This window comes from Borostomias antarcticus (genome assembly GCF_949987555.1).
Source record: "Borostomias antarcticus genome assembly, chromosome: 10".
NCBI classification, from domain to species: domain Eukaryota; kingdom Metazoa; phylum Chordata; class Actinopteri; order Stomiiformes; family Stomiidae; genus Borostomias; species Borostomias antarcticus.
Window position 1 is genome coordinate 15,915,608 of NC_140243.1, and position 19,222 is coordinate 15,934,829.

Genomic DNA, 19,222 nt, shown 5'->3' on the forward strand with positions numbered 1-19,222 from the left:
TGATTGAAAATCAGTGCAAATACCAGCCAACACACGCAAGACTCATTAGATTCATTGATTGATTTATTGGTTCCATGGTTATAATCGCTTCCCCTGGGGTAATTTGAGTTCGTTATGGTCCAAAGGGCTCCGGATGGCCCTGTGTGGATCAAACATGAGCCTAGGAGGTAATTAATCGGGTTCCTTCCTTACTTCCTTTGTTGGAAGTTTGAGGTAGGAATGCCCTGTGAATCTATGATGTGGGATGACAGATAGACCTGCACCCTGTATGTCTTTCCTATAAGGAACAGGCACTGAAACAGAGAAATAGAGCAGTAGGATATCAGTTTGATTGTACCTTTAAAACAAACATAAACAGACTTTGACATCTCAACCTTTGGTCATTCATGTACACTAGCCTCTGAAAGAGAAATAACAACAAAATGTTACGACAGTTATATGGTTTTACACCTGCAGGAAAAAATACTCTAAGCCACAAGTTAAACTATGGCTCTTATACACACAAATATATGAATGCTAAATCCATCACCCCCCACACCCCAAACCCCGGTTCATGAGGCAGGTACACTCTGGCCTTTGTCTGTCTTAATTGAAGGCCCTGCTCCATTTAATTGGCTTTGGAGCAGCGGTTGAAAGGAAGCTGTTGCCGGGGGTTAAGTGCATCTAAATCAGAACACTAATCCTGCCATTAACACAGACACACGAGGTGTCGAGAGCTGTGAGGAGAGCTCGATAATTGAGGGTTCTCTCTGCTCCCTTTGCTGTGCTGTGCTGTGGTGTGTGTGTGTGTGTGTGTGTGTGTGTGTGTGTGTGTGTATGTGTGTGTGTGTGTGTGTGTGTGTGTGTGTGTGTGTGTGCGTGCGTCCGTGCGTTAGGGGAGAGAGTTGATTAGGAGTGTGTTTGGGAGCAGACGCAGACGCAGTCAAGGGATGGCAAGAACATGTACATAGAAACTATACAGAAGATAGAAATGTATTCAAGTTTTGAGTAGAAAATATCAAATCAATCATGTTCACAGGATGTATTTATAGGTATTCATGATTATAGTTCCAAAACTTTCATCGTAACTTACACAGGAGATATCCTACACTAATACTCTCTCTGACGAAAACTCTCCGGGGAACAGAAGAGAGCAGATTTGTATTGTCTCGTACGCGCGTCTCCGCCAGCTCAGCCATCAGCCTTTCCCCTGATAGCTTTTGCGCTCCTCTCTCTCCTCTGCTGCTGTCACTTTCTCGGTCAGTTTTTCTCACTGTATATTTTAGCACCTATCCCCGAAGCGTAGTTCTCTCTCTCCAGCCTCATGGATAAACAGGCCGTGAGTCCACATGAATAGAGAACAAACATGCTGCTTTTAGATAAGATAGTCTTAAGTAATGGCTTCCTTTGCACCACCCTAAAGATGTGTTTTTGTTTGCGTCTGGAAACGTATCGTTGGCCCATGCACACCTCAATGCTGTAATGCACTGCCAATCGGTCGCAAGCCGGACAAAGGACAGAGTATCAGTCATTTGGATTAGACAGATCTCAGAAAAGGGATGCAGAAGCACAAACATACACATGCACGCGCACAGGCGCGCGCACACACACACACACACACACACACACACACACACACACGCACACACATACACACACACACCTAGTAAACCCCCATTTTGTTTTTGATGGCCATACAGAAACAAGCTCTCGGCAGCTAACCATGTATGTACAGTACATCCCTCTGGTCTCCCTTACCAATGGTGACAACACAAGCACTGGGCTCAGACACACTCCTACTCTGGACCTGTTAAATAGATCTGACACCATTGGCTTAGACTACGGTCCACCCCAGAGAGTAGACGACAGTGGAGTCTGCAGAACGCCAGTCTGAAGTGGGCTACTTGCAGGGCGGAAGGTCCGGTGTGAGAGAGAGTGGGGAATAGGCTGCTCTTCAGTTCTCTTTATGAAACACTCCTTAGTGATGTGGTTGTTGTTATGGCACAGAATATGCAAACTGTTTAACAGCTTTCACATTTGAGCCAAAGTAAGGCCCTTATAAAACATCCGAGGCCTTTTACACTGCGAGATGCCGGCAGTCTGACTGCTGCTACATCGCTACTTCCTCCCTCAGCCCCTCTCTGGGCTCAGCGCACCCTCCCTCACCTCCCTGTCTGTCCCTCAGAGACACGCTGCTGTCACCCGCTGCTCCCTCCCTGCTCCTCCCTCCCTCACCCCTCTCCCCCATCTCGACCCTCTCTACCTCTGACACCCCAGACCTGAGACCAGCTAGACCGAGATCTGAGGTCTTCAGATGAAAAGAGAGCTAGCTAACCGGTGAACTCTCACAGTTCCCTCTGAGAGGCTTTTCATATTGATCTGGAGCTCATAGGTAAGTTCAGTGATGGGTTTCCTCTTTCTGTTATAAAGGGGGAGAGGCGAACCACCTCACTCTGCTGCTCTGTACTTTATTTGGTGGTAATTACAGATAAATAAAAAAAAGAAGTCAAAAAAAATATATGTGGCTTTTTTCTCTCGTCTAACTGGATGCTTTCAGCAGCCTCTCTCATCACAGCTTTCTGATTAGAGGTTTCTCTCTGAAAGGCTTTCCCTGCGCTGTCTCCTGGACATCCACTGTATCTCGCCTTTGTTGCCATTAAGCCAAGCAACCAAAGGAAATCTTTTCAACAGGTAAAAAGTTTTCTTTTGGGGTAATTAACTGTATTCAGGCACTCGGAGCTGGGAGCCCGGAGAGTGTGCCGGAGAATGAAGGAAAAAAACGGACAGAAATTACAGAAAGGAGGAGAAAACAGAAAAAAAAACTTTATCAAAAGACAAGATGTTCTCTGCTGTGCTGTTTAGAGCTTGTGGGTTATAAACCAAGCCCCATTCATCTTACTCTCCCTCCTTCTCCTCCTCCTCCTCCTCCTCCTCTCCCCCGTCTTTTTAACACGTTGGAGTGGAGGCGCTGCACTCCGTAATGACCGAGACCGGGGCCGCGTCGGTCCGAGAGCAGATCCTCAGCCTTAATGAATAGTGAAAACATCGAGGCTGAATGGTCTTTCGCGTTGCGGTTGCCTCACGTGGAGCCCCAGGCTACCTTCTGAAGAAGGCCATCCCATCCCATGCCATCTCGCCCATCTCTCCTCCTTTCTTCTTAGAGGGGCACAAAAGCAAAGGTAGAGCAAAAGTAATTTTCCGGCAGCCATTCTCTTCCCTTCTCTTCTTCTTCGACTTTTCCTGTGTGCTTTCATAACGCTCATAATTATCTTGCTGAGAGCCCTCAAGTAAAAGCCGAAGGGGTTTTGTACCCTCTTCGCTTCCTTTCTCTCCCAAGATGGAAGTCAGATTAACATTTCTTCTTCCCTCTCTCCAGTGGAGTGTCAGATACAGACTTTTCTCCCGTTGCCCTAGTCCTGCCGCTCTCTTTTCGCTCCGTTTGGATGTCAAATTATGGCGTGGCATTTAGAGTAAAAGAGCCTGAGAGGATAAAATGACCATTGTGCATATTTAAAAGAGTAGTAAAGGGAAAATGCATGTTTAGCCCTGTTTTAAGGTTACTTATGATCATATACAATGGTTCAGATCAAAACGTTGACAAAACTAGCACTTTTGAGAAAGTCTGATAATTGCTCTACCACCGTTTTGGTCATACAATGGATGTGGGTGGGCACCGTGAAAAATCATTCAAAAAACATGTTAAACTCGATTTCAAAGACAAGAAACTCACCGAGGTGTTAGTTGGCGTTCTGACATATAATTCGCCATAAAGTAAGATTCTAGTTCATCTGGAAAGGCTTTCTAAATATTTAGCATAGAACTATTTAGTCGCAGCAGATACGTGTGTAAACCTCCGCAAACTAGGTAGCCTAGCAACATAAACAATAACAATAGCTACCGGAAGTAGTTCCGCTTCCTGAATCCCCTCTGCGGATTGACAATGGTCACTTCAATACAAGTCAATGGATTTCATAAAATGATAAATAAAACCCTACAGGATTCATACTTTGCGGCGAATTTGATGTCAGAACACCAACGGACACCAATAACCCCCTCGGTGAGCTTCTTGTCTTTGAAACCGAGAGTTTAACATGTTTTTGAATGATTTTTCAAGGTGCCCACCCACATCCACTGTATGACCTAAACGGTGGTAGAGCAATTATCAGACTTTCTCAAAAGTGCTAGTTTTGTCAACGTTTTGATCTGAACCATTGTATATGATCATAAGTAACCTTAAAACAGGGCTAAACATGCATTTTCCCTTTACTACTCCTTTAAATAAATGCACATCAGACACACACAGGGAGAGAGAAGACAAGTGAGAGAGACCGGTCAGCAGACGCCTCAGCATACAGCCACTATCAGACAAGGTGTCCCCCATAGGGGGTCTTACAAGGTCAGGTCATACACCGTGTTGCTCCCTCACAGAAATGCTACTGTGGCAAAATGTAGCCTATTATTAATAGAAACTCAGTTTATCCCAAACAAGTGGCTGCATCCCAACCTCCTCTCTATACATCAGTGCTGGGGTTGAATCCCTTTTGATTTGTAGAGATATATACATACTGGGAAACCAAAGTCAGTATTTTAGCTCATGGAATCTAAATGGAATTGATCACTGCATTCGTATGGGAGTGAGGGTCAAGAGGAGCTTTAGTTGGACACCGGGCCTCAGGCAGAATTGTGCTTGGCACTTTTCTCCCAAGAAAAGAAACGGACGAGAGAAAAAATCTTGCCAAATCTATTCATCTATCGGCAGATGTTTGATGCCTGTTTGTTGTCAGTCAAGGATATACTGTACACATATCAACTTACAGCATATCTGAGGGTTCAGATAACCCCCACTGTCGTAAATAAGATTTCTTGAAGATATTTCTTCACATGAAAGGTCTGGTAAATGTGTGTGTGTGTGTGTGAATCATAATCGGACAGACTGTCCCACTATATCACATTATACTGTAGGCTACCCTTCCAGCTCCCTGGCTGTACTAGTATATTTCATCGGAAACTGACAGTGTGTTGGTTTATATATATATATATATATATATATATATATATATATATAAAGAAGACTTTCACCGATATAGAGATCGATCTTTTGTATAATTAGCATAGGTCGGTGTATAGAATTTAATCTCTGTTGGAATCCAGCCCCTCTACAACCCTATTGTGAAAGTTTCTCTTTTATACCTCACTTGATGTGGTAAATGTATTGTTCTTCAATAAAAATCTTTAAGTCGTAAAGTTGCTGAGTTACACAGTTGGATGCATTAAGATCAGTGAGATGCATGGGTACTGGAGACCTTCTCCCATACTGGAGACCTTATCCCATACTGGAGACCTTCTCCCATACTGGAGACCTTCTCCCATACTGGAGACCTTCTCCCATACTGGAGACCTTCTCCCATAGTGGAGTTGAAGAGGAATATAGATTAACTTGAATGTTGTGTTATCATGACCTGGTACAGGCTTGGTAGGCAGGGGACGGCACATCTTTAGTGTCCAGGCAACAAAAGGAAGGTTTGCGATCACGAAGTGTTGGGGGCCCCCTCTTCTCCCACACAGAACCCCCTACCCCCCCGGCCTCCCCCACCCCCACCCCCCAACTCTTCCGGCTGATTACTCGTAATGTAATTTTAATTAAAAACGGCGGTGTCAAAGGGTTTAGCCTGCCTGAGAAGTGGGCCCAGATTGCGGCGCTGTGGCAGCCTCCTCACTTGGTTAACAGGAAATGCATCCTGACATCACTGGGGTGAGAGGGACGACCAGAGCCAAGTCTAACCAAAAGGCTGTCCTGTTACAGTACTGTTACAGTATATGTCCTATTGTAACGTTACATACACGGGTCCTGAGCTTAAGATGCAGTTCTTATTTTTGAAATCAATGTTATGTTTAGTGCCTTGTGTTCTGAGTTATGTATGTGTTTTACAATATCAGATAATGGTACTGTACATACTGTATGTTAATACTTCAGTTGGTGTAATGTTCTTGTATTCAACAGGGCTCCCTGCCATAGTGAAACACTTAGGATTGAATAACTAACATCTAATCTTGAAACTGAATATCAATAACGCCAATGTGCTGCATTGATAGGACAGAGGAATATGCTCAAGGCGAGCAGTGTGGCAGCTTGACAAGATGCACAGAAGGGGTGGGGCATCAGGTCAGGAGAGGGCGGCTGGGAGGGTTGTGATCCCTGCCCTCTACCAACCCACTGCTAGAGATTAGATGACCTTGGAGGTCTGGGTGGTAGCCTCTACTAGAGGGTGTGAGTGCAACAGACCGAGTCCCGCAGAAACAAACAGATGACAGGGCCTGGTACTGTTGATGTGGATGGATACCGTTGACTATTGAAAAATGGGAATCATGAATGATGAAAGCAAAACATTGGATATCATTTTAATTATTTGAAATATTTGTACTAAATATGTTACTATTTAAGGGGAGACACTACAGGCAAATGGCAGTTTTTCATCCAATCATCAATTTTTAGATTTTTTCTCATTCCTCTACTATAACTTGTATACTATCACTATATGTAACACAAAAATGCCCAGACTTGATTAAAAACGGCTATTTTTCAACGTTTTATCTACCCATACCGGAGAAAGCATCTATGGGTGAATATGACTTTTTTCCTTTAAAGATATCCTTATCCTTCTACCACTTTAATCTTCACATTAAGAAACTTTTTTTTTTTTAATATGCTAATTATGCAATCTCATTAAATATGCATTGATTTGCATAATTTTCCGTAACAAATATGTTAACAATGGATAAAGTCAGGTTTAAAGTTTTACTCTTGTTTTGTGTAATACAAAAATATCTCTTTCTATATCTTTCATATAAAGACTTGATCACATTTCACAAGAATGACCCAGGGAAGTCTCTCACAACAGGAGTCAACAGTCGAGGTCCACTGGAGGTTTGTAATCCCCTCACCCGAACCGTTGGACGATCTGCTCTCCAACGACCCTGAAAACGTTCCCTGCCGCTCTGGATTAAAGCGCTCTCGAAAATCCCCCATCTGCTGGGGCGCGGCGGACTGGGACCCTGGAAGTCAGCGACTGGAAGAATGGCCGGGTCGGAGGTGCTCTCATGCTGGCCGAGGAGAGGGACTCCAGAGGATCTAGCATTCGCTGAGCCGAGGGGGAGAGATAGACCACGCCCCCTTATCTACTGCTTATTCGACCACTGAGACGACACTTGATAAGATATAGCTATTCTGGGCTTCAGATAAGGTCTGCTTAACCAGGTAACTGTTGGCAGTCTATTGAGACAGGGCGCAAAGCAGTGACCCCTTAAGTCCATCTGACGGGGGCCTTGTGTTCCTGTCGGTGGACAGTTGGAGTGGCTGCAGTTGGCCTGAGCAGCGAAGCGTGCTGTAAGAGGGTTTAACTTCCCTAACCTCCCTTCTGCCAGGTTCAGGCTGCCTGCTGGTAGAGAATATTGGACTGGTGGGTAAAAGCCCAGGACACTGCCAACCCAGCCTGCCCCTGCAGTAAAGGAGTTGCCTTTAAGGGGACAGTGTCTCTAGTTGGGGAGATGTTATTAAATGTTATTAAATTCTCCTGTGCGTAGCCCGCCCCCTGCCCTGGTGTCAGAGGGGACAGATAAACGGAGAGGATCATGGCGTCTGCCAGGTGTAGCCCAACCTTGCCGGTGTCAAAGTTTACTGTACCCCCCACACGCATGGATCTCAAATAAGCACACGTAGTCATGCACTGTACACACCACGTGCAGGCACAAACGTGTGCACAAACACAAGCATCCGTAAAAAACAACAACAATGCATGCACACAGGCATGAATGCACGCGCTCACTCACGCGCGCACACACACACAGCTCGCAACGGCTACAGCCCGTGCACACGTGCACACAAACGCATTCACACACATACACACACACAGCTTACACAGAGGTGTTGTACTTGAGTATAGGTGTTTGTTGCCGCCACTTATTTCCTTTGATTTTTTTTTCTCTCTGTCTCTTTAGGCTTCTTTGATGCAGAAACGTTGTTGCCAAGCCACCATGCTACTTCCTGGGGGAGGCTGAGAGGAGACTCAGTGAGTTAGATGGCTGGGAGAATTGAAAGCAGACAGACGAGAGACGGCCTGATGTTGTGGTATTGCAGGTGTTGCATTTACTCAGTGCTTTAGACGAGACATAGACCGACCGTCTGACTATGATCAGCAGCACCGTACTTTTCTTGCTCATGTGGTTGCTGATACTGCAACGGCATGTGTGTAGATATACTATGTTGATGGTTGGATGGTGAGGGCCTCTCATAGAACTGTTGAATTTACTTTCTGACGTGTTGCTGGGCCTGACTCTGAACTCTGTGACCCTCTCTGAGCTCTGAGGTAATCGTCAAAGAAGTAGACTACAAGTACAATATATTAATATTCCTTCTATCTCCCTTCCCTTCTTTCCCTCTAGAAACAAATGCTCTATCAAGGCCACTGGAGTAGGCACTGTATGACAAGCCGTTTTAACATTTATTCCCCAAGACCAGCTACTCATTATTATTTAAAAGCAATTTGCTCTTATTTATTAATTACTGTAACTTGTTTACACTTGCTTCCACTGCTTCACTGACACAGAGGGGCGAAACATCGTTGATGGGGGATGACATTGTCCACTTGTTTAAATTTTGAGAAAGATCTTTCAGCACTTGTCACAATCACTGTAATAGTTAGAAGCGGTTTTTACAGCTGTGCCAACACCCTGACACTGGGCAAAATGGAGATGACAGCACCAGGTCTGGGGAGACAAACAAACAAGCCGGTGAGGAGGGCCAGCTCTGTTGTGGAGCAACAACTGGACAGCCTGGAGACGAGGAGGAGGATGAGGGACAAACTGAAGTCTGTTCTAGATAACCCCTCCCATCCCCTCTATGATGAACTGTGGCAGATGGGAAGTACCTTCATCCACAGGCTCATCCCACCAAGTGCAAAACTGAGCGGTTCAGGCTCCTTTGTGCCAGCGGACATCAGACTCTATAACAGTGCCTGAGCACTCCTGAGTGTTGTGGATGTGTTCATGTCGGCTATGTATATTTGAGTATTAGTATACATATTTATACAGACTATGTCTGTCTGTCTGTCTGTCTGTCTATCTATCTATCTATCTATCTATCTATCTATCTATCTATCTATCTATCTATCTATCTATCTATCTATCTATCTATCTATCTATCTATCTATCTGTCTGTCTGTCTGTCTGTCTGTCTGTCTGTCTGTCTGTCTGTCTGTCTATCTATCTATCTATATCTATCTATCTATCTATCTATCTATCTATCTATCTATCTATCATGTGTGTCACAAGAGGGATTGTCAGATGTGTCATTGTTCCACTTTCAATTGCAAGAATTTCTGGCCTCAAAGAATTTTGAAAGGAGAGTAACACTGCAATGGAAATTCAGGTGAAAGTCATCCAAAATCATCCCTGTAAATAAATGCCAGTGTCTCGGCTGAGGCAAGTTATTCTTCATCAGAAATAAAATCTCTTTACAATAACATCCATGCTATGAAACCTAATTTGAGAAACGGCAGTGTTAGTCTTTACATAGAACACAGTTTTGAAACATCCTTCTGGATCACTGAGATGATCCCCACTGACTTGGTCAAAAGGTTTTTTGGAACATAGGTCTTTATTCCGTACCACTTTGGATGTTTGTGTAGTAGGATAGCCTACATATATAGCCTACTAGCAGGCCTAGGCTTATCTACATCTAAAATATAGTTACCAGTGACTATGGGGGAATAGTAACACATAAATAAGGAGTGGTATGTAATTGTGTTTTCTAGAATTTTCATAACTAGTAAAACTGAAACTGAACATTTGCCCTGACCACTGACCAAAAAGTTTAAAACCGGGCCAGGCCACTTAACTTGACAATCATTCTCTACCGCTGTGCCCTTGAGCATGGCAGCCCAACACTAGCTCAAAACATTGTCACTCTAGTAAACAAAACAGTTACTTATAAAGACTATGGGGATATTATGAAATAAAAAATAAATATGCTAAATTATGGAATAAATATAAAATAGTAATCAGGGTGATTTCCGTTACGTAAGCGGAAATGAGCATGACTGTGGTGAGGGTCACATAAACCTCCTTGGTCAGTTTAGCCTAATATTTTGAGAAACGCTACTGCACGTACTTAACTATGGAGGCAGCTAAAACAGGTACTGTAAGCTAGACAGTTGTTCTTTGAAAAGTAATTTACAGTTCATAACTTCGCTTCATGTGTTCTGTTGTGTGTTTGTAATTGAAGAAGCAGTGCATGCATGCTAGCTAGGCTAGCTTAGCTACATCTGCTAGCTTGGCTTCCGCTTGTCACATATTAGTTGGCTAGCCTAGCTACTTCCTGACGTTTTCTACTCAGCTATTTAGCTAACTAGTTTTATTTATGCCCCAGTACTACATTATAACCAGCGGTTTACATTTTCTATCAATACTGTACACTTCTCGTTATCCATAACTAAGAACAAGGATAGCTTCGCTACTAGCTACATCTACTGTAAGTATGCTAGGTAGTTGATAGTGTAATGTGTGTGTGTTCTTGTCATCTACTATAAGTATGCTAGGTAGTTGATAGTGTAATGTGTGTGTGTTCTTGTCATCTACTATAAGTATGCTAGGTAGTTGATAGTGTAATGTGTGTGTGTTCTTGTCATCTACTATAAGTATGCTAGGTAGTTGATAGTGTAATGTGTGTGTGTTCTTGTCATCTACTATAAGTATGCTAGGTAGTTGATAGTGTAATGTGTGTGTGTTCTTGTCATTCACAGAAGAGCCTTTTCTCAGGCATGTGGAGCTGGACGTTCTGATTCCCAAGATGATGAGGGAGAAAGCGAAGGAGCTCTGTGCTGAGAAAGTTGACGGTACGTGGTGCATGTATCTGTGTGTGTGTGTGTGTGTGTGTGTGTGTGTGTGTGTGTGTGTGTGTGTGTGTGTGTGTGTGTGTGTTATGCTCCATCATGGGATTTGAAGCCAGGTATAGGCCATGTGGATGGTAAACTCGTCTGTTTTCTGTTGGTTGACTGTTCTGCCACAGTTCAACACCTGTTCAATTTTGAAGATCAGGGTGAATGTATTATGAGAGATCAAAATACCCCCCCCCCTCCCTCTCTCTCTCTCTCTCTGTCTCTCTGTCTCTCTCTCTCAGCAGATATGACAGAATTATCAGACGTTGAACACAAAATAATCATCCACTTGGCCAGAACTGGAAAACAGCGATTTAACAAACATTACCAACACTGAATATAAATGCTCAATGTTTTTGTCATTTTCTGAGTCTCTGCTGCTGTCACTGTTCTCAAATGTTGCAGTGTGTATCCTGCTGCATTTGGTTGCCAGTCTATGGTAACAGCACCCTATGTAGCATGGAACTGCCTTCTTTGCATAGGAGCAGTTCTTCTGGCAGCCTTTGACACATCCGCATGAGATTGTCTTATTCATTGACTTGGCTTGTGGGTTGAACTTAGGGATGAGACGGTATGGACGGTACGGTTTACGGTATTTCACGGTATACGACGTTTCACCCCCACAACACACATAAAAAAACAAGTATTTTACTTTGAAGGAAAACAGCTTTATTGCTTTATTACACATGATGGAAAATACACACTATTGTAATTAAGCTCAGTTTATTAATAGCAAGCTTATATTAAATTACAAAATTGACTGTTGCAAGCAACTTGAAATGTGAAGTTTCAGCAGAGCATTATTGTGTAATACCATAAACGTAATACCGTAAACACAGGGAATGTCACGGTTCTAATACTGTGGACATTTTATACCGCGGTTCACGGTTTTACGGTATACCGTCTCATCCCTAGTTGAACTATACAGGAACATCTATAACAGACCCTTCTGTGAGCACCACGATCTTGATCTCTTCTTTGAATCCCCCACCCATGTATAGATGAGTTGGGCCATGAGCAGGCTCCAGTTGCTCATTCTCACACTATTTCTCACAGAGGAAGCTCAGAAGGTTTGCTTTGTTAGCTGACACTGCAAAAAACTCCTTTGGATCAGGAGCTGTGTACTGCTCACTGACTTATACTAGACACTAGACATATACTTTGGCTGGTTTTGATCGGGCATATCTCTGTTCCTGCTCAGCTAACTTAAGGCTGGGTCCACCTGTCACAACAGGAGTGTATTATCTCAGTGCCGGCAGGCACATCATTCAGCAGTGGATTTTTGTATCGCTCAACAATGGCTTCAAATCTTTCACCTCTGTGAAAAGACCATTGTCGTACAGCGCACATAGCATCAATGACTACTGCTGTCTTTTTGTCATCTTGAGGCAGATCAGGGATGCTGGTCACTTAAGTCTCCTCTTTCAGGATCTTCACTAGGCTTGCCTTGGTACCAGTTCTCATTCTGCCGTCTTCCTGGAAGAGGGATGGGGGAAAGTCACTGCGCTGGTGGTTGCCTATGAAGTCAACAATGTTGAGTTCTCCACCACTGGCAATGATCTGTGTCATGTGCAGGAGGGCAGTGACTTCATTGCTCTTGCCAGATGCAGAAGTTTTCCCCCCCGGACCTCTTCTCTTGTTTTGTATGTTGTGTGTGGAAGGTGTTAAGCTGATCACTGGACAGTGAGTCAGACAGTGCCTTCAAGCCAAGTACTTTCAGGCTCGTCAGATTGTCCTTGACTGTGGAATCTGCACACTGTCCAGTTGACATGTTGACCAGGGATGGTGTGGCCGCTGTGAAAAGGTTGGTCTCTCCTGCTGCCATGACCTTGATTACTATCTCTGCATCCCTGGTGACACGACTCCAACCAGGTTCATGGTGTGGGCTAGAGGAATGAAGGTGCAGCATAGACTTGAGCTCTGCAGAGATAGCTGCAACATCTTGACATTTTCTACCTGTGACTGCAAGGATTCTGTTTCTTTGTCTGCTGGCCATGCCTCAAATGCTTCCCAGTACAGGTGCCCCAGCCTCACTGTGGATCCTGAGGGCATGCATGGCTTGGTAGTAGTCAGTCTTCTCACCAAACATCTTCTTGGCAGTCCCTTCTTGACATAGACCAGCTGCGACAAGAGGTTCCTCTGCACCTGCATCCCTGATGATCTTGCAAACAGCCTTCATGTGGCTTTTTCGCAATAGGGGTTATATTGTTTGCACCCACCTTGTATCTTTCCAGTAGCTAGTTGACCAGGTTGTCCAACCAGGCTGTGGTCCTAGGTCCCAGATATCATTTCTGGTGCACAACCTTTTACAACATTCCATGTCTGATTTCCCAAAAAAGGGGAGTTTATCCCCCTGGGTACTCTCGCGATCGGAAATGTATAATGTTGTGTAAATGGTATCACTACTTGCTCTGCCTTATAAGCAACACACCGATTACTGTAGCGTGTAGCAAGTGTTTTTTTTGCGTATGAGTGTACTGTATATGAGGCCGTTGTGTGTACGAGTGTGTAAGAGATGTTGGTCTCTGTGATGCCTCCTTCCTGTTATGACAACAAAAATGAAAAGGGAATTACTTAATTTGCCAATAACTGCCTGGTTCATCATGGTACCGGCAGGTTAGACCTTTGGAATAAGCTTAATCTGTTCCACCAGGATGCTTTACGCTGCTATAGAAACTCCCATGACCTCAGTAGTAATGAAACCCCACGCCCTGACCTCTGTAGTAATGGAGGTCTTTGAGCGCCTTGTTCTGCTGCACCTCAAATCCATCATGCACCCACTCCTGGACCCTTTGCAGTTTGCCTACAGAGCAAACAGGTCTGTGGACAATGCAGCAAACATGACTCTTCAGTACATTCTACAGCAACTGGGCTCCGCAGGCACCTACGCCAAGACCCTATTTGTGGACTTCAGCTCGGCTTTCAACACCATCCTCCCGCCCACACTAGAGTATTTACTCTCCCTGCTGCGCATGCCTGACTCCACCTGCAGGTGGATCACTGACTTCCTGTCTGACAGGAAACGACACATGAAGCTGGGTGAAAACATCTCTGACTCAAGGACCATCAGAACCGGCTCCCCACAAGACTGCGTCCTTTCCCCCCTACTCTTCTCCCTCTGCACGAACAGCAGCGCCTCCAGCCACCACCACTATGTCAAGCCCCTGACGTTTGCGGAGGACATCACCCCATCGTGGGAGGTCGACCAGCTGCTGTCCTAGTGCGGGCAAAACAACCTGGAGCTCAACGCTCTTAAGACAGTGGAGATGGTTGTAGACTTCAGGAAGAACCCAGCCCCCCCACCATCACCCTGAATGGCTCCCCGGTCGTCACCGTGGACTCTTTCCGCTTCCTTGGCACCGTCATCTCCCGGGACCTCAAATGGGAGCTCAGCTCCCTCACCAAGATGTCAAGCACGTAAAAATATTAGAATTGCGATACATTTCACAGGAGAGTATACTGAGACGGGTAAGATTACACCCTGTGCTTCCCGTTTCGGAAAATCACATTTATCATAGTTTTTCCAACACATTTACATATGCCCCATTGACTTCTATTGTAGCTCAGTGAGAGCCTGCAGGAAAAACTGCAGCTAGCTCAATATTGAAACGATCAGTAAAATTATGGTCTATACGTTTTAGGTTCATGGTAGATAGACCACAAATAGGGATACATGTCTAAAACAAAATGTCACACTACCCCTTAAGTATGTTGTAAAACTACATGGCAATACATATTTCTGATTCTAATGTAGCAAGTAGCTCTTTTATTGGGGTTATATGATTTCTGTCACCCCCTCCATCCATCCCTTCCATTGTCTGAGTCACACCTGCTAGTTTACCCGAAGACCATGCGCGTCTGTGCACACAGCCACACACAGCCACACACACACACACACACACACACACACACACACACACACACACACACACAGGCCTGTGGAAACCCCCCCCCCCCCCCCCCCCCCAACTCGGTGCTCTACCCACACATGTTGACACCTCCCCTGGTCTGTCATATCTGCAACAGAGTGTTTGCGTGCAAAGGTGTGTGTGTGTGTGTGTGTGTGTGTGTGTGTGTGTGTGTGTGTGTGTGTGTGTGTGTGTGTGTGTGTGTGTGTGTGTGTGTGTGTGTGTGTGTGTGTGTGTGTGTGTGTGTGTGTGAGTGAGAGAGAGACAGAGGATGGGTATATATTTATGAGTATGTCTGCCTGTCTTGTCTCCACGATTCACTACATAGCACAGTAGTACAGAGCACAAGATCACTGTCTCATCCCACCAAAGAACCCCCCCCCCCCCCCCCACACCATGAAGGCTAGTGGAAAATGAGATCACTTGTAATAATAATGGGTTTAATAATTATGTCTGTGTGTGTTGGGGGACTGCTGATGTGTGACCACCAACAGTAGAGTCCTGGGACAGGCCTTTGTTGATTGGATTAGTTGCAGTGCTCTGCCTCTCCTGATTGGTTTGATCAGCATTCAGGTGAAAGTGCTCCTGATTATACTGTGTAAAGTAATTACTCGTTCCTTTGCTGGCTGAGAGTAGGCTTGGAGGTACAGTATTGCAGAGAGGGATTGAGCTAATTCCAGCCGGAGAATGACCTTGCTAACAGGGGGACCAGGGCCCTTCAACACCTCTTTTACACCAGAAACCTGCCTCCTTTCATTTTGAAGAGAGGACAAGAAGACCTCATACTCACTTTACATTAACCAGCAAACCAGCAGCCTACCTAGCAGAGAGGAAACAGATCTATTTAAGGGGCCCTGAGATTTAGAGATCGATCAATCAATCAATCAAAGCTTTATTTGTATAGCGCATTTCATACCCAGAGGCAACACAATGCGCTTTACAGAGAACAAGGGAGGTGGGCATACGACCCACTTTCTACATATTCCAGAGGGAAGCAAAAAAACAGTAATCACCCGGGGGCCAGATAAGTGAGCTGTAAAAATTCTTCCCTGACCCCTCTCAACGAGGCGATCGAGCAAGCTCCTGGAGTATGTTTGTCTACCGGCTAGAGCTAGAGACACCCCTGTCCGAGTTAGAGTAAAACACAACAGTGTTTTTCCATATCCCATATGTCTCTCATTAATGAAATGGATTGTTGTGGACTGTTTTTTGGGTTATTCTTTAGATATACCCCAATCTCTGAAAAAGAGCCAAATTAGGCCAGTCTGAATAGGGGAATGGTGACCAAAAACCCATAACTTGAGAATGTTCAAACCAGGTGTCTGTCCTACATCACCAAGTATGGGAGACATATGGGATGTGAAAAAAAATAAAAATAAAATTTCACTAGACTGTCAACTGTCACTAGACTATTACTGTTCAGAGGTGAAGGGACTAGACCACCGATGGCACCATCGTGGAGCCAGGGTCTTTCAACCCAGCATAGGGGAGGAAACGGCGCTGGCAAGATAAGAGTTTGTTCCTGTGTGTCACCTCTTTCTGTACCAGTCTCTCAACCATGTGGCAAAGAAGGTGTTGTGGTTGGTTCTGCTTCTATTCCAAGTTTGTGGTAAAGGTAGACACATCCAAAGTCAGTAGGCCTATGCTAGTATGTTTAGACTTAGGTTTCTGTCTCTGACAGATTGTTTTCACATCCCCTGCTAAATTTGTTTCTTCTCTCTGGTTTTGTTGCAGCCTTCAACCACTGCTGTAAGGACAATGGCTTCTTCATGGTGTTCAAGTGTCGGGACGAGAATTCAGCCCTAAAGGGCTGCTTGACTGCCTAGTAAGTAGAAGATTACTTTATTTTATCGTCTGCCTCCTGAAGTAAAAAAAAAAAAAAAAAATCCACTCTTGGAACGGTTTTGGAATTAAGTACCTTGCTCAAGATTTAAACTAGCAACCTGTTATCTACTGGTCCACTAACGTTTGACTCTGAAAAAAGGAGCTAATTGCTTACATTTCAGTGAATCTATTTTCAGGCCTGACCCAGAATGCCCTTCCACCCCCCCCCCCCCACACAACCCCCCCCCCTATTCGCAGGGGCCTGCTAAGGTGTTGGTGAGGAGTGGGGTGGGAACACCATTGGTAAATGAAGTGCCAGGCAGTGCACTTAATTTTATAAACGGCTTGTTGTGCTATCCCCGGGTGCGGGACTCAAATAAACAATAAATAATTAGATGGGGTTTACAAGATAAACAACATGGCAGTGAATTGCACAGCCTTCCCTGACTGCTGTAACAGAGTGTACACATACAGATGTATCAAGTGCAAAACCGGTAGCTGCCAATGCTGGCGGGTTTTTTTTTGTATGCGGACTCTGGATAGCTGGGTAGATGCTTGATGGTGAGTCAGCGTGCAGAGTGTGCAGAAAAGTATCTGCTGGCTAGGCACTCACTAGGCACTAATACAAAGTAACAAAGTAACCAAATTCGTTTACAGCTAGTTAACATACTGTAGCCATCTAATTTTTTTATTTTTTAAACTTGGGGCCCATTCATAGTCAACGCAAGCTACGCTAGTGCGAGCTGCGCAAGGCTACGCAAGGTGACGTTAACGCGTCCTTGCGTAGCAACGTGTGTTGTGCAGAAATTTTTAACTTTACGCGCGTGCAAGTGCTATTTCATTAAGGGCGCTGACGCAAGGCAGCGACCCCCGCGCGAGTGAACCACTTGCGTAGAGCCGCGTTCACAGCCGCGTCAGCGTAGCTTGCGTTGACTATGAATCGGGCCTTAATCTCTGATGTGCCTAAAAGAAAAAACTAAAATATAATATTTACACAGCATACCCATTATCTATTGATGCAAATCAATAGGTTTGGGGTTAAGATGTCCTTTAACTAACATAATGTAGTCTAAATTGGCATTCTCACTGTCAAAAGGTAATCAGCAGGTGTCCACCTTTAAAGCGAACTTGAGTATGAAGGCTAGGGACCATTCTAGACTGAGATGCAAGAACTACAGAGCTCCTTAGATGTGGATCAGTGATCCAATTAATGTAGATTGCAGCGATGTGTGAAAGGCCTTAATACTAATAATACAGAATTCAGTTTGAATTATTTTTTAAGTTGAGATCGTATTGTTTTAAACACAAAATACTGATACCTTTGACAACCTTAGATGGAAGGTACTGTAGCACTTACTGTAAGAGGTTTCCCCAGGGGTGTATGTTACAGATGTTTCACGGTTGGCTTTACAACAGAACTAGTATGTTTAGAGTCAGTATTGACCAATAGATTGTGATGAAAAGTCTTAAAGGTGAAGTTTCAGTAAAATAAGATGATTGCATTTCCATAGCTACAAAGACCCTGCCTTCTTCGAGGAGTGCAAGCAAGAATACATCCAGGAGAAGATGGAGTTTAAGAGGACGGGTATCCCAGCCAAAAACCGGACACAGAAGCTCCCAACCAGCATGTAAACAAGCAAACACAAATTAACATGAAAAAAAAGCCTCTCTTCCTGATTAAAGGGGGCATCTGAGTGACCTTGTCCAGAAAACAACCCCTTAGTACAGCTGCTTCCCAGAAACTCAGATCTGAACCAATTTGATAAGCAAGCTGTATGGCTTTAACCATTAGCTATGCCACCGCAGTGCTTAGACCTATTCTGATTTGAAGATCTAGTTTGAAGTGTCCTCGGTGAAGGGGCTGGAGGTTGTCTGGACAGGCTTGAACCCTGGCGCTGAGGTATATAGGGTCTGTGTTCGACCCTCTTGACTTGATGTTAGATATTGAGTCAGGTGCAGGTGTATCAAAGAAATGGACTTTGAGCTTAAACAGTGGAAGAATGTATAGTCCTTTATTTTCTGTAATTCATAATACCTACAGTAATGCAGATCTTGATGCTATATGTTGCTTTGTATATGATGGAGTAACTATGATGCATTTTGCACAAAAATTTAAGTTAACTCATAAAACTAATAAAAGGCAATGGATAAGGTTCAACATGTTTTCATGCCAATCCTATGTTGATGAAGAAAGTTCGATTTCTCACCATAGTCAACACAATCATAGACATCCACAGATGGGATCGAAATTATCTGGTTTGTTTCTTGTAGAAAAGCTCTGTCATCAGAATTATACAAATTGTCAGATTCTAGATTTATTGCTGTAAAAAGTTGTAATAAATGTTGTACCGTAATAAAAGTTGTAATAAATGTTGATGCAGATGAGGTGATGAATTTTATATGTGAAGATGAATGTGAAGACAAAAATATTTATCTTTTCTTAAAGTGACAGTAACCATTACCAAGGGTAGGACCTGTCTGTGGTTGGTGGTGGATCTTCAAACCTTTAGTTCACCCAGAATACTCCCAGAGTATACTACTAATACTACTAATAATACTCCCTCTGAGTAGGGTTCCCTC

The 19,222-nt window shown here is 44.2% G+C and overlaps 1 protein-coding gene across 1 annotated transcript; it reads left to right on the forward strand.

The window, feature by feature from the left end:
* The first annotated feature begins 10,062 nt into the window (after window positions 1-10,062).
* cmc1 (C-x(9)-C motif containing 1) lies at window positions 10,063-19,014 on the forward strand. The gene is made up of 4 exons (XM_084444396.1): window positions 10,063-10,169; window positions 10,776-10,868; window positions 16,553-16,643; window positions 18,154-19,014. Exons 1-4 carry the CDS (start codon window positions 10,151-10,153, stop codon window positions 18,272-18,274), a joined length of 324 nt encoding a protein of 107 aa, XP_084300522.1. The 5' UTR covers window positions 10,063-10,150; the 3' UTR covers window positions 18,275-19,014.
* The last annotated feature ends 208 nt before the right edge of the window (window positions 19,015-19,222 follow it).